The sequence below is a fragment of the Globicephala melas genome, chromosome 5 (assembly GCF_963455315.2).
Source record: "Globicephala melas chromosome 5, mGloMel1.2, whole genome shotgun sequence".
In the NCBI taxonomy this organism is placed as follows: Eukaryota; Metazoa; Chordata; class Mammalia; order Artiodactyla; family Delphinidae; genus Globicephala; species Globicephala melas.
Window position 1 is genome coordinate 4,865,634 of NC_083318.1, and position 15,770 is coordinate 4,881,403.

The 15,770-nt window shown below is 39.7% G+C and overlaps 1 protein-coding gene across 14 annotated transcripts in view; it reads left to right on the forward strand.

Moving 5' to 3' along the window:
• The window catches only part of ELF2 (E74 like ETS transcription factor 2), a 93,853-nt gene that overhangs the window by 71,139 nt on the left and 6,944 nt on the right, over positions 1-15,770 (forward strand). For 4 of the 14 annotated variants that reach the window (XM_030876896.3, XM_060298934.2, XM_060298937.2 and 1 more), the window contains 4 exons: positions 10,825-10,938; positions 12,308-12,481; positions 14,697-14,735; positions 15,091-15,177. In XM_030876896.3, coding sequence (XP_030732756.1) covers positions 10,825-10,938; positions 12,308-12,481; positions 14,697-14,735; positions 15,091-15,177 — 414 coding nt within the window. Of the gene's footprint in view, positions 1-2,051; positions 2,353-3,305; positions 3,803-7,649; positions 7,669-10,824; positions 10,939-12,307; positions 12,482-14,696; positions 14,736-15,090; positions 15,178-15,770 lie in introns of those variants that run through there. The other 10 variants (XM_030876898.3, XM_060298939.2, XM_060298936.2 and 7 more) reach the window with 9 other exon arrangements.

Genomic DNA, 15,770 nt, shown 5'->3' on the forward strand with positions numbered 1-15,770 from the left:
TTGTACCAGTTTATATTTCCAGCAGCAGCCTCACCTTGCTTGCTAGTCTCTAAAAAGTATTGGTGGCTTTTGAAAGCCTAGTTATAGTAGCAAGACAGAATTGCATTAAACCCCAGGGAATTGTGTTTTTATAAGAGCTTTAAATATATAGGAATATTTCCCAGGCTTTCTGCATTAATTTCTATAAATATATATATATATATACACACACATATGCATAAATACTATATATGTGTATATACTAACTGTGAAGTATTATGCAGGAATAGATACAGCTTCTGTTCACTTGGAACTTAAAATAGAAGGCTGATATGAGTCCATATAATTAAGATGTACCGAGAGTGAAATACACAGACACACACCGCTATCTTTCTTTAAAAGCTAACCCTCAAGAAGCAAAGAGTGAGGTAAAGGTTATGTGTCAGGCTTCAAACTGACTCCCACAGTGAGAAGAGTGTTTCTTTTTGAGCCAGGTCAAGCTGTCGCCTCCAGAAGAAACACACCTTTGGCTTACATTGCTCTCTTCCTTTCTAAATACACGAATATCTATGATTGATAAGAGGGGACATTCAGATTTGCTGTCAATTTCAGTGTTCTGCCTAAAGCCAGCAATTAGCCCCGTAGCGTGCCTCCATCCTCTCACCTGGAAACCGTCTCAGGTTATGATGCTGCGGGTCAGTGGATGGTCCTTATTTTAAATTGACTAGAAATAAAGAATAAAAGCTACCAGTCATACAGTTTCTTTTGTCTAATAGGTGGCAAGTTTACCTAACGCAAGTAAGAGATCCCTGTTTGGTTTCGGGGGGGCTGTACTTTGGAAATGGCATACGGGTTCTTTTTTGGGAAGGTGGGGATCATGGTGGTAGGGCTAGGGGAAGGGCCCAAAAGAATAAATGAGTATTTAGAAGAAATGAAAAAAGCAAAGTCATGGGCTGTGGAATCAACTCTGAAGTTGCACATGTTGGGGAAACATTTGTAAAACGATATAGTATTAATATTACCCCTGGAATACATTTTTTTCTCTAGTTATCATCACAGTTCATTCAATTTAAGTCATAAAAAATTACACCTTGTTATTTAAAATTTGTAACGACCAAATCTTTTTTGTGTTTATTCAGCAAATAACTTTTTGAACACTTACTCTGTAGGAGGCACTGTTTTACGTTGTGTGGAGAAACAACTATAGGCAACCTTTTGTTTCAGTTTTTTTTATATTATGAAATTTTGAACCCAGGGAAGCATTTTTTGTGTTTAATGAAGCTTCATCTGGGTCATTTTATAGGCTTGGTTTCCTGTGTTGTCAGTAAGTCTATAGTCACTAAACGGCAATCTAGCTCCCGCGTCTACTGTATTTAATATGTACGTTATTTGTAATAAGGTTAGTTTTATCAAAAAGATCTTTAAAAGTAGATGATATAAGTGAATACGTTCGTTTGTTTCCGAGCGAACCAAATAGAAATGTAGGAGGGTACATACATTTCATGGCTAGCCAACTGGGGGAGGATAATCTCATCTCTCAGAGGTTGGCATGTGCTGTTTGCTAATAAACACCGGTCTAGTGTGCTTTTCCATACCTCTGTAGAGGCAAGAGGGCGAAGTCGGTCCCTGAGAGTGGTTGGGAGCCCCTTACTTTGTCCCATAAAGCCTTGGTAACATTTCGTAGGTATGACTTTTGGGGTTGGTATGCCTGTTTTACAGCGCAGCGCTTTCAAGTGAACGGCTTACACGCAGCCTTACACTTTGACACGGCCCAACAAGTTAATTAATTAGCCACCTTTCCGTCCCAGCTGCGGGACTGGGCATTAGAGCTCTTCCAGAAGGAAAATTTGATTAATGGCTCTCTTCTAGCGTGGGGACGACTGCAGACTTCTCTTCCGCAGAGCGTGAAACGTGCGTCTTCCTGCCGAGGGGCCTCGTCCCAGCCGCGGCCCCCGGGACGACTCCCTGCCTCAGGTGTCCTGCGCGCCGCGGGCCGCGTCCGCTCTCTGGGGCGGGCGTCCGGGACTTCCTGTCTGGGCGCGGGGCGGAAGGATCGCGTTGCCAGCCGAGGCGGCCGCCGCCGCCGCCCCTGCCGTTAGGTGGTGGGGTTTCTCAGCCCGGCGGCGGGAGGCGGGCCGGCCTCGGCTTCCTGTCGGAGGACGCGCAAGGATCCGGGCGTCGGAGTGTGTGCGAGTGCGTGAGTGTGTGTCGGCCGCACGGCGTGTGTCTCCGGCCGCGGGTTCCGCCTCCTCCCCTGCCGCCGCTGCTCACGGTGTAAGTCAATGTGAAGCAGCAGCTCCAGCCCCGGGATAAACATGGCGACGTCTCTGCATGAGGGACCCACGAACCAGCTGGATCTGCTCATCCGGGCTGGTAAGGACAGGGGAACTTTCCTCCCGTGCATCGGTGCAGCAGGAGAAGGGGTGCACAGGGGGCGGGGTGGCTCCCCTGTGGCGGTCAGTGCAGGGGGTCCGGTGTCCCCTTCGGTCACCGGGGCGGCCGGGGGAAAGGGGGGTTGTGAATGAAGTAATGGAGGCGACGAATCAGGAAGTGATCACCTTGGAGAGTAACCTGCCTCAAATCCGGCGCTGTCGCTTCAGGGTGGGTTTGTGGAGCAGCGGCGGCGGCTGCCGGGCGGAGCGCTGGCAGCGGGTGCCGGGCAGCCGAGCCGCAGTTAAGTTGGGGACTCGGGGGCGGACGAGTTGTGCGCTTCACCCCAGTTGCCGAGGAACCAGGAAGTGAGTGAGGCTGTTGTCTCCCGGCTGCGCCTGCCACGCTGTCTGGCCGCAGAGGCCGCTGCTGCCCGCGGTCGGGGGCGGCGGGCTTCTCCGGTGGACGCTCGCCACCCCCGCCCCGTTCTCCTTTCAGACTTGGTCCGCAAGTCCTGGACTTCCGCGCGGACGAGGCAGCGCCGGGCCACGTCCGGTAGACCGATACCCGCCAAAAAATTGCTCTGACCCACCTCCTCACATCCCCACCTTGTGCGGGCTCGGGAGTAACGGTTCTCGAGAGGGTCCCTTAATAACGTGGAGTGGCCTGGGGGGGGGGTGTTGCTCTCGGGGGCCCGCCTCCCTTTCCTGGTTCAGTGGGCGGCTGTGGAGAAGTAGGCTTATGCCCCTTGCCTCGTGGGTGGGTTTTTCAGGGGGGAGGATGAGAAAGACACGGAGTATGTTTTGTACCCCTGCGCTGGAGCGTTGGGGCGTCAGAGAGGAACGTTTATTTTTGTAAACAGCGGGTGAAGGTGGAGGAGCGGGGCGGGCGGGAGGGAGTCTTGGCCCCAGGGAAGTCTCCTCACGGAATTGCCCCCTTTCCCCCTCCCCCCCAAGCCTCCCACCACAGCGGAAGCGCCTCGGAGAGGACAGAACGGCTGGGATTGACAGGCCTCGGGTTCCTATCCGCTCGCTGCGATGTTCCGAATAAGAGCGTTGGTTTCTGGGGGCGGGACTCCTGGCCCGCGGCGGGCCAATGAAGATTGGGCGGGAGTGAAGCTGACAATGTACGCATGGAATTGGAGGGAAGAGGAGTGTAAACACGGAAGTGGCCGCGGCGGTGGGGGATGTGCGGCGCCACTGCTGCAGCGGAAGGGCACGGACTTAAGTTACATAGAGAAAGCGGCTTTACTTAATAGCAGACAGCGCAGCGAGGGCCCTGAGTCGGCGTAGCGGAGCTTGAGTACGGTTTACCTACTGCAGTGAGCGTCAGTGTTCCTTTCCCTGGCTTCTCTTTCATATCGCCATCGATGGGAATTGGAAGATGGGGAAGAGTCACCGACGAGGATTGCTGTAAAGGATCTTACCGGCTGTTTTCCATCCACTGTTTTTAGGTTGGGGAGTTAGTCGTTTGGTTGGTGAAACTCTTGTGATTCAGTTCGTTTGGGAGAAATCATAAACTTACATGTACCCTTAACAGAACTTAATCTGTAAAATAGAACGCTACACGGTCCCAAAGAAAAAAATCACAGTTCACTGAGTAGTGATTAAAATGCATTTGACAGTTATTTTCTGATTAGAGCAAGAACTTCAATATTAGGGAAAAGGAGGCAGAGCACAATGAGAACTTGGTCTCTTTGTGTACGTTCAGTCCGTTAATACTGTATGAATTAAGAGGTGGAATTTTGGGCTTTATATTATTGGTACTAACAACACTTTATGGATTGTTTGGGTCAGTAGTGCTGAACATGGACCTTTCCGGAAATGTTCCCAGTGGTTGTGAGAACCTTAGACTACTCCACGCAGTTAGAATTTTGTAAAGGTAAAGGTAAGAGGGCTTAATTTTGCCAAGAGAAGGTATTTTTGTCATATAAGCTTTCGCAGTCATCGTCACAACTGAACGTTACCTGTAGATATTTTGCTTGGAGTGGATGCATATACACAGTTTAACATATGTAGACAGCCTACGGTTCAAAAATACAAACGTTTTATCTTCTTTTGATCAGGGTTTTGTTTTTTTAAGTTAAATGTTGTTTTCCCGTTCTACTGCATTTCCTTAGTACATAGAAACCTTACAGTTGAAATTTCCTTTGTGATTATAATGTTCTGTAAAGAATACATATTACATATAATTGTTTTCAAATTATTTTCTCAAGTCATATTCGTGTAATCTGAAGTTCCTTTATAAACCCTATTTTAGAAGGAAATTTGAGACAGGTTTGCTGGTTTATCCAAGGTTTATTCAGTGAGTTAAAAGTGGAGGAGGAAAGGTGGCCCAGAAAATGAAGAATCATGGATCTAAATTTTTATTGCTGCCAATTGCCAGTGATGTTGGGAGGGTAATGTTTGTAAGGTTTGTATTTGTATATGGACTTAATGGTATCTTTTCATTCCCTTGAGGGAAGTCATCAAGTGTTAGGCGTAATTCTTGCTCACGAAGATTTAGTCTAATTGAGGAGACAGATGAAAATCTGTATAATATATAAATGTTAATATAACTACAGGGATTGCTGTATGGGTTCCTGGTAAGTGTAGAATGCTATTAAGGAAAACTTCTAGAGGAGATAAGCTTTAAATTGAATATTGTTAGCATAACTGTTGTTTCTAAGTAAGTATAAAGCGCTTAGAATTCCATTACTGTTAGACGTTAAGATGCTAGAGGATATAGTTTTGCTTTTATTTTCCTCCCTTCAGAGACTTAACTATCAACTTTAGCCATCAGCTTTCGCTTTAGTTATCAACATGTATGCTGTCAGAGGCATTTGAATAAAGAATGAAATACATAAGGTTATCTACTAAAAATCATTTTCACATACAAAATATTTTTTGTGGTAAAGACTTGATATACTTTATAAAACTTTCACTGACAACATGGTGTCCGACGGAGAAAGAGCCTTGGAAGAGCCTTGACCCTGAAGTCAGGAGATAAGGATCTTCATCTAGCTGTCACTAAACTAGCTCTTTAAGGCTTCGTTTTCTGTAAGAGAACAGCATTGACTAGGTGATCCCTAATAACTTTTAAAACTCTGAAACTATAGGTGACTCAGAAATATTTAATGGAAAGCGAAGGTCCTCTTTTTGCTTGGGTTTCTTTACATTACACTCTATGAGTGAATTTGTCTGTAAGGTCGTTATGTAATGGGGAGGGGTTAATTTCTTTTGCCAATCTTTGGACCAAATTGGAGTTTGAGGCCATGTCTGTACGTTGAATAAGACTATGATAAAGTTTATTTAGTAAATTAAGCTCATTTCTAGTCTCTAGGAAAATACGAATGTTACTTTATTAATACTTATGCGAAAGCGTTGCGTACATGTGGCCTGACTTTTCTGGAAGATTGTCAATTTAAAATATTCTGCCTTCTTATTCTCAAGTGTACATTCCTTGACTTTTTTTCTTCCTTTTTTTGAGAAATTGAAAATTGAGAAAGTGGAGAATTTGAGAATTGAGAAACAGCGTAACTCTTAGGAAAGAAGTATTGTTCTACTTTAACACGGTTATTGAATGGAAGGGGGAAATTCTTCTGGAAATGCAGCCTTAAGTATTTTTACGGACAGAACAAATCTGTCTAGTTTGTCAAAATTCATCATGAAATTTGAACTAGAAAATCTTCTAATTTACTATAAACTGGAATATCTAGTATCAATCTTGAAAAGAACATCAATTTGAAAAAAAAATTCATCAGGCTATGAAAAGATGAAGGATGCGTTGAAATAAAATTGGAAGAATGGCATAAATTTTTTAAAACTTTATTTGGAAATGTGTTTAAGAAATTACTCTTTAGAATTCATTGCAGCATTAGTACTAAAATTCATACAGAAATTGAGTGAAAGAGTAACATCAGTGTGTAAAGAGTCATTCAGGGTAATCCAGCATCAGTTTCCTTTAGGGACAAATTTAATTGGTAGAGAGGCAGGCAGGAGAGTGTTTTTGATTTATGAAGAGTTTAAAAAAAAAATCCTTCATGTGTAAGTCGACAAAGTACTGTTGTACTTATGGAAATGGAATCATAATTGTTCACCTACACAGTGATTTTATGTTTAGAAGCTAAAACTTACAGAAACATGAGGATGGAATTTGGGTGTTGTTGATTACATTAGATAATAAATTACAGCTGCAGTTCTTTAATACTAAAATCTCTGGTATGAGGGATTCTGGGAGTTCCCCAGACTCTTTCAGGGGGTCCGTGAAGTCAGATTGTTTTCATGGTAACGCTAAGACATTATTTGCCTTTTCACTCTCACAAGTGTTCACAGAAGTTTTCTAGAGGCTACATGGCTTGATAGAACAGATCGGATGAAAAAGCAAGTATGAGAATCCAACTGTTTTCTACCGTGTATTAAAAAGATTTGCAAAAATGTAAAATAAAGCTACTCTCTAAATTGTTCTTTGTTTTAGAAAAGTTATTTTTCATAAACATATTACTTAAAGTTTTCTTAGCTTTAATTTCAAATAGGATAAGTATCTAAACATAGGACTTACATAAGCAAAATCTCTTTGTGGTCCTCAGTAATATGAGTGTAAAAGGGTCCTTTGACTAGAAAAGTTTGACAATAGCTGAGTTACAGTTTTATTTAGTCTATACTTTTCAGTACCATAGCCACTAGCCTCATGTGGCGATTGAGTATTTGAAATGTGGCCGATTAACCAAATTTTTAATTTAATTTAAACATAAAAACTGAAGCAGTGAAAAACTTCTTTACATGTTCTTTACATGTAAACCTCTTTTACATGTTGAAATGCCAGTGTTTTGGATATACTGGGTTAAATGAAAGGTATTAATTTCCCCTTCTGCTTATTTTCTTAACGTGGCTACTGGACCTTTAAAAATTACACGTGGCTCTCGTTATATTTTTATCAGACAGCGCTACTGTAGAAAATGATTTTATTCTCTTTCCCCTTTTAACCTTATAATGCAGCTGTATAGATTAGAAAAGTCAAAGGGGAACGGATACAGATGGAGTGCCCCAGACCTTTTACCTTTCTGTTTGTTTGTGTTCTTCACTCACCTATTAACTGTTAGAGTCCTGGGGCGTTAGAGAATAAGCTGTGGTGAGTCAGGTGTGGTAGCTGCGTGATGCCCTTGTAAATATTAGTTTATGGTCTTGCTTGTAGGGGAATACCACTATCACCTAATGAAGTGTTTTCTAATATTTTCCTATTGCTCTCAAATTAAATTGCTGTTAATTTTTATTTTTGACTTTTAAGAACGTTGTTATGAACTAGATCCATTGCCAGCATTCTCTTCTGCAAAGCTGAGAGGTATGTCTCTTGTCAGAGTTAATTACCAAGTTTGGTATTTAGTAACAGCTGTCGAGTGAGTCTGGAATAGTCTCCATACAAACACCAGTTGATTAGAAAGCTAGAAATGGAACAATAAGACTCTGAACCAACGGTAAAGGAGGGCATAAGCAAATGTAATTTTTGACACTGATTAAAATTAAAATAGTTTGGAAATTTATTTGGTATATTTATTTATTCAAGGAATATTGACCAGCAGTGCCACCGACTGGGGGCAACTAGAAGATGATACCTGGCAGATTACTTTTAGCTGCATTGTTTCTGTTTTTTAAATGAGTTGCTTATTTTTTTAAACTCCCATAAATTTCATAAGCAGGCCAGAAAGACACCAGAAAATCAAGCTTTAAGTAAGAGATAAGTAAGGAATTCTCAGCCCTCGCTTGTAAGTCTGCTTGCTTCGATGGCACAGCAATGTTGTATCCATATTTATCCTCAGGAATTGTGCAGAATTTCAGTTTAAATTGTATTTGAATTATTGATCTGAATAAAATAATATTGAAAAGTTTTTAAAAATTATGGGAACTTGAATAGGAAAAGTATTTCTTAAATTTCTGTTACCAAAAACTGCTTGTTGACTTACATCAACAAAAGACAAGTAAAAAGAGACAGAGCTCACTTTTAACAAATTGGGTTAAGTATTCTTGGAAACTGTCAAATTATTTTGCATCTTTATTTTGTTTTGAAATATTTTACGTCCATTTATGTTTTTGATACTCTGAACTATTCGTATAAGCTTCATGAGGCCAGAGCTCTGTTCACACTTGTGTCTCAGGTTTATAACAATCCTTTGTTGACTGTACATAGAACATTAGATCCGACTGATAGTTCGTAGGGAGTTGATGCATTTTTAATATAGTCCCGTCCTGGATTTAAAGTGTAAAGGAGTGATTCTCTGCTGAAGTTTGTGTGGATTCTCTTTGTTTTACTCTGGATGTAAAATATTTCAAGGAAACAGCATTTTGAACTTAGGGAGAAAGGGGAGGTTGAGGTCGGAAATCATAGCAAGAAAATTTTCACTGACATAACTAACATGAAGTCATGGTTTTGAAAACATACCTCAAACTGCATAAGAGCTCAGGGCGGCACAATATATAGCTGTTGGCAAATTTCATTTTGTTTATAACTTAAAACATTAAAATATCTGGTAAAATTCTATTGCTGTATTATTATCAAATACTCAAAGCTCTTTAGTATGGTAGAGTTTTTAGGGTGTGTCTTAATACAATTACATAAGGAATTAGTTTACCCAGGATGGTTTATTAATAGTACCTAAGACAACAGCTAAATTGCAACACAAGCAGACTTTAAAGAGAATGAAGTTCCTAGAATAAACTTTTAAAAACCTGAGAATCTGCTTCCCAAGGTTCTTTAGTGCACGTGAGTACTGCAGGGGGAGGTACTTTGAAGAAAATACTTGAGAATGGTAATATATTTTATACTTACTAATAGTAAATTTCTTAAAGTTGAGCTAGAAGGACTGATTGGATCCTGTGCTTCAGTGAAGCTGCAGATAAGAGTAAGCAGGGTCACCTAAAGATAGATTTACTTAGAGGTTTGGCTGCCTCTCTGGAACTGTTTAGCTTTGAGCAGATTTCCATAAATGGAAAGAGCAACTGGAGAGACCGGGTACCTTGGTTGAGAGTGGGGATGACGTGCAGCAGGTGGTGAAGCAGTCGCTGGATTTTCTGTGAACGCTCTCCAAATGGCTGGTGTGTGAGGCCGAGGCCTTAGCACTCGGTGACTTTTGAGACTAAGTGAAAAAGTTGTTTTCAATTAAAAGTTTACTGGAAACAATTTTAAAAGATTCATATCTTCAGTGTTGTAGAACTTGTGAATTGATAATATGCTTTTATGAAATTGGTGTAAGTATTTTCTTTTAGTCCTTTAGAGGACATCTTGAGAAAAATTTATCAAATTAGACACCGTTCACATATTCATGTTTCAGAACCTCTTACCAAGCAGAATATTTCAAGTCAGGATGTGAAATTAATTATATCATTAGGATAATGAATTTGTGCTTGAATTGCTATTTTTCCTGTAAGGTCTGTGGGTTGTCCTTAACTTCAAAACATAAAAGAAACACTTGCATGCCTCCTATATGAAAGGTCTGTGTTAGGAACCATAACAGATGTAAAGATGAATTAAGATAGGCCCTCCCTGATCTCACGGAGCTTAAATGGTGATAAGAAATTATCACCATTTATTGAGTTCTTATCTATATGTGAGATATTGTACGTGTTTTTTAAGGCAGTCACTGCATTTAATTCTCACAACTGTATGAGGTAAGTAATATTCCTGTTGGGTGAAAGAGGAAACTGAGCCTTACAAGAAATTAAATTGCTGGCCCAAGGCAACAGAAATTGTAAGTGGCAGAGACTAGAGCCCAAGCTTTCGGGGCTGGAAAACCAAACCACTGCTGTACACTTTACTGTTTCACAAATAATTTAATCAGCAAAGCATAAAGTAAGTGTTAGAAGAGAGTTACAAGAGGTCGTAGAACTAGAAAAGGCTTCATGGAGAGGAAAAGAAACATAGGCGCGCTCGCGCTCTCTCTCTCTCTTTTTTTTTCTTTCTTTCTTTCTAAATTTCTTGGGTAAAACCCAGCAAAGTCCAGAGAGATCTTGAAGAAGAAAGCAGTTACTGTGAAGAAAATTCCCAAGTTCTCTGGTGCACTCACCAGGAGGGTCTGTAAGAATTGAACTGATTGATTAATTTAGAAATACGAGTTTCTGACTGATTCTGCTAGGTGTTTACTTAGCAGTATATTAAAATTACAATTGACCTCATAGGACTGTTAATCTACAACTATTCTCCCTCCCCTACCCCGCAAGTTAGTTTTGGCCTAAAATTGATACAGGATTCAAATTTCAAGGGTCTTTGTTTTCCTTTGGACAAGATTCAGAAATTTCTAATCAATCTCAGTACTTGCTTTATTATCAACATTCATTTTATAAAGTATAGATACTAGCTTGTTTTGGTTTTAAAATTATTTCTGTAAGTAATTTATATGGGCTAATATGTATTAATGACTCATTTAGAGTTATTAACGTGAGAGTTTAATTTAATAACGTACGTGTTCAGTGCATTTTTATTGAGTAGAGCTTATTTTCCCCCCAGTGGAAGCATCAGTTCATAGCAGTAATGCACACTGTACAGATAAGACAATTGAAGCTGCTGAAGCCCTGCTTCATATGGAATCTCCTACCTGCTTGAGAGATTCAAGAAGTCCTGGTATGTGAACTGGTCTTTTTTATATTAAACATATCACGTCACTTTACGTATCTAGAAAGAAAGTTTTTGTTTTTGTCTTTGGTAATCCAAGGGGATTGTTGGTGTTCTCAAAGTCTATAGTACATAAATACCTGTGACAGCAGTAATTGATTTTTATTTGTCAATGTTCCCAAATCTTAAATACTTAATTTTCAAAATAAATGAAACAGAAACGCCCACTATAGACAGACAGATGGCTGCTGCATAGCTGTTTATACCATCATGTCTTACTTCCTTAACTCTGGGTAAATTATAAACCTTAAGAGAATGGCAGATGGGAGCATTTGCCACCTATGACCACGTTCAGTCCTTCCTTCAGTGATAGATGGGCAGTGACCCCAGGGAGCGCTCCCTGAGGGAGGGCGGAGGTAGCTTCCAGTGTTTCCTCACACTCCCTTCAGGCTGCATGTTTTCCTTTTTTTGTTTTTTTTGGCCCCCTTTTTAAAGACTGCCTTTGAGAGTCTTTTTGTCCTAATTTTAATGCCCAAATGTTAATTTGACTTAATAACAGTTAAGATTGGCCCTTCTTTTAGGGATTTTCAACATATGTTAAGATCAGCCGTACTTTTTAGTTAGAGTAGGAATCCTGTGTATTATTCAGGGATATGAGAAGAAGATTAGGGCATACTGGTCAGTATATTAATCCGTGATAGTATGTATTAATTGAAATAGAAATGTCATATCCTGGTTATTCATGCACATTGAAAGGAAGCCAGAGCAACATTATTGTATGTACTAGAAAATCTGTATGGACCATTCTAGTGACCCAAAATATCAGGGACTGCTCCAGTAAATAAAATTTTAAATACTGAAAGATGATATTCATTTGGCTGTAACGAGCCAGGTTTTCTTTTCACATCTTGAAATGAACTGTGCTTGCTTTTCCCTAAACGTATGTTTATTACTTTAATGTTACACCAGGTGCATGTTCTTCCTAGTTAGAGAATAATGATGAGTGAGTGGAAGGAAAGTAATTATTAACTCACTATTATACTCGTTTATTTTCAAATGTTTTCCCAATTGTCAAAATAATCCAAAGTCTTCTACAGTGAACTTGAAAGCATCTAAAAGTGTGAAGCACGGGGGTTGACTACTTATGATCTCCCCCTTTACCCAGAAGATTAACGTTTCCTTCAAGTCGATTTTCTTTGCATTTATTTACTTACATACTTTAGACCATATTGTATATTCAATAAGCCTTAATTTCAAGTTTTTATCCTGCTTTGATGAATTCTTAATAACCTCACCCTACTAAATATTGAATTGTCCGTACGTATTGAGAGGCATTAATGGGGGTGGGAAATTTTAATTTTTCAACTTTTTTTTATAGTGGAAGTGTTTGTCCCTCCTTGTGTATCAACTCCAGAATTTATCCATGCTGCTATGAGGCCGGATGTCATTACAGAAACTGTAGTGGAGGTGTCAACTGAAGAATCTGAACCAATGGATACCTCCCCTCTTCCTACGTCACCAGATAGCCATGAACCAATGAAAAAGAAGAAAGGTAGAGTGTATTTATAAATTTCTGGGAAGTTGGGTGAAATTTTTTCTGGTATCTTTCTCCCCCCATCACAGGACATAGGAAATATATGTGTAGATTTATGACTGATGTTATCTTAATTAGATATTCTCAAAGAATTAAGATTTTGTCTTTTAACATGTTCATACTGTTTAAAGGAGTTCGTGTTTGAGTCCTAAAAGTAGTTGCCTGCAGAGTGAGATTATAATAGGTGCTTGATACACAGAAGGAAGGTCAGAGATTCACTGCCCATTTTTCTACTTTCTGATCCTTTTAGGTACTTGGTTACCTTAAAAAAAAAAAAAAAACAGAACTATTCCTGACTTTATTTTTCGTAATCTTACCTTCCTCCTCTTTTTGTGGGCGTTAAAGTAAAAAGCCCAGTTTTCTCCCCCTTGTCTTCAGCCTTAAAACACCAAGGTTGCACGTAGGGACTTGTGAGGGGAATCAGCTCACCTCTGGGTAAAGAGCGTTTCCACTTGTTATTTGACGCCTGCTGAAGCTTGTGCTCATCTGGTCCCAGTGGGTGAGGCACAAGGCTCCAGTCCATCTTCGGCATCCTGAGTGGGTTCTTTTTCTGTTTGAATCAAAGGTAAAACTTGAAAGAAATGAAATTCTGTATAAATGGGTATTCATCTAATTCCACTTTCCTCCCTGTCTCTTTCTTCACATTTTAGAATGGGGGAAAAGAAAAATCAAAGGCAACAATAAGGGAAAACTTGCTTCAGAAATAATGGTATTATCTTTGATTTATTAGGTAGCAGTGTTTCAAATTGCTGTGATGGTCACAGGTCTGTGCCTCATTTGCCGTGAGGTACCCAGTGGAGAATGAGACAGAGCACCTTCCCTCTTACAATATAGATAATATGTATTTGAGAAAGGCATGAATGAGAGAGTTTAGAAGGAAGAATTACTTCCTGCTGTAAATGTGTAGAAACAAAAGGAATTACATATAAATAGCCCTGTTTACCCACTGCCCTCTATAGCCTTCGGCTGGTTGTATCTTATGGAAGCTATTACAAAATACTTAAGAAAATTTTAGATTTAAATGAAGAGGGAAAAGACTATGAAAAGCTGAGATCATTTAGGGAACCAAGACCTCTAGATAAACAGGTTGATCTGCCTATGTGGTGGTACGGTATAAACCAGGAAATAATTGGCCAGTTTAATACTAATCTTATTACGTATTGGAAAATAGGGGGTCTTAATGAACGACAGTTTAAAAATTACATGCAACATCGTTAATTATTCATTTGTGGTTAAGTACCTTTGGGACATACAAAGTTAGGTAGGTATCTTTTAATAGTAGAGGCTTCTTTTTATTTCCAGAGCCTTTAATATACTAACGTGCATTGTAAATCTCCAAGAGAAGACAGCATGCAGTTCTAAAAGTTAATTTGACTGTAAACCGTTTTTCCTACTGATGAATAACCTATTTCTCATGTAATACCATTTGGGAAATGCTGCTTTATAAGAAAATAGGCCTTTTGGGGCTAACCTTTCCTTTAAGGAAGTTGGGCTTTTGTGATTGAATTTAGGAGACAGTGAAGACGTCAGTCTTATTAACTGACTGATTCGTACATATAAGTATTATTTAAATTGAGAAATTAAGCTCTGTTTTAACAAGGGAGACCAGTAAACTTTGTTTTAATTTTTGCCAAAGCATACGTCTTAATGAAATCCTATTCTAATCCTAGAATATAATAACTATGCTTTTTGACATATAAATTAAGGCACTTTAATTTAGCTCTAGATAATCCTTGCTAATGAAGAGCAGAGACATCAGAAATCCCAGATGTTAGGACAGATCACCAAATCAGTAATAGTATATGTAATATTCCCAGTCTCTTTCTTGAGGCTTCCCCTCACCTGCCAGCATTCATCCGTCAGGGCTGAGGGTTGAATACAACACATTTCAGGCTTAAGCTTTCTTTACTGTAGAGAAGTATAGCTCTTGCTTTTCTGTTCATTGTGGATGCTAGTCTCTCTGAGAGAGCCTTACGGCAGAAGTGAGGGGAGACAAAAGGAAGGGCGCGGACATCTACTAGACCTACGAAGTAATCGCTTGGAAGATTTTTTTATCCTTATAATGTACCTGCACGTTGAGGTGGGGAAATTTATGCTGAAATTCTGGTGAATTGATTGGCTCAGAGCAGTAGAGAGTGTTTAAAATAATATTTTTTACTTTTCCTCATTTGAGCTCAAAGGGCTTCGCAGATTATCAGATCCTCTGCAATCGGTAGGTAAAGCTTTTTCTAACAATTCTGTAGAACAGAAAACAAAAGTTTGTACTAGAATTTGTTTCCATTGCTACATTATTGGAAAAGGTTAGCAAATTGAGGCTCTGACCATGTAAATAATGGGTTAGTAGTGCCTGACTTGCCATGTACATTGACATTACTATCCACTAACTGCTGTAATCTAAAATTGCAGAAGTGCTTTTCATGTTCTTTTAAAAGCAACTTTTATATACACTGAATATATTAATCCATAGATTAGTATCCAGTTTCATGAATAATGTGTTATCAGAAAGCCTGCTATCATGCTTCTTTTTCCTGTTTTCAACGTGTGGTTTCAATATCTTCTATTTCCAGTTGGCCGTAAACCAAAGACCCAGCAGTCGCCAATTTCCAATGGGTCTCCTGAGTTAGGCATAAAGAAGAAGCCCAGAGAAGGAAAAGGTAATTTGGGGAGGTCTGTTTTGTAGGTGAGATGCCGTTTTTCTTAGTCAAGTACATTTGTAGGGAAATCACTTCTAGTACCTGCACACGTGAGAGTACTGTCTTTGGTAGCAGTTCTTAATCAGGGCTGTATGAGCATCACACGTGGAGCTTTTTCAAACTATCTATGCGTGGTCCTTACCCCACTGAGATAAAACTGCAGGGAGTGGAGGTGGGCAAGCGTTTGAATTTGGAAAAGGCCCTACCTGCAATCTGATGATACACAGCTGTATGAAGAGCTGTGGTTCTGGAGGATAACGGCAGGCATCCTCATGGAGAGTCACTTAGAATTGAAGAAGGTTTACAAAACTAAGACTTCATCTCTCCATACTCTCTTAACTGATAGAAGCAAGGTGAATTTAGCGTTTCTTAACTGATTCAATGCAAGGTGAATTTAGTTTTCCAACCAGCAGATTTCAGTCATGTCAGTAAGGATCTTAGAACAAAAATTTAACATGTTTGCTTTAGAGTTTGTATATTCTCATTAAGCACAAAAATAGCATAAGCCTTCTGCATTCTCTGCTGTCATAATTTGTTGTGTAAGTTGATTTCAA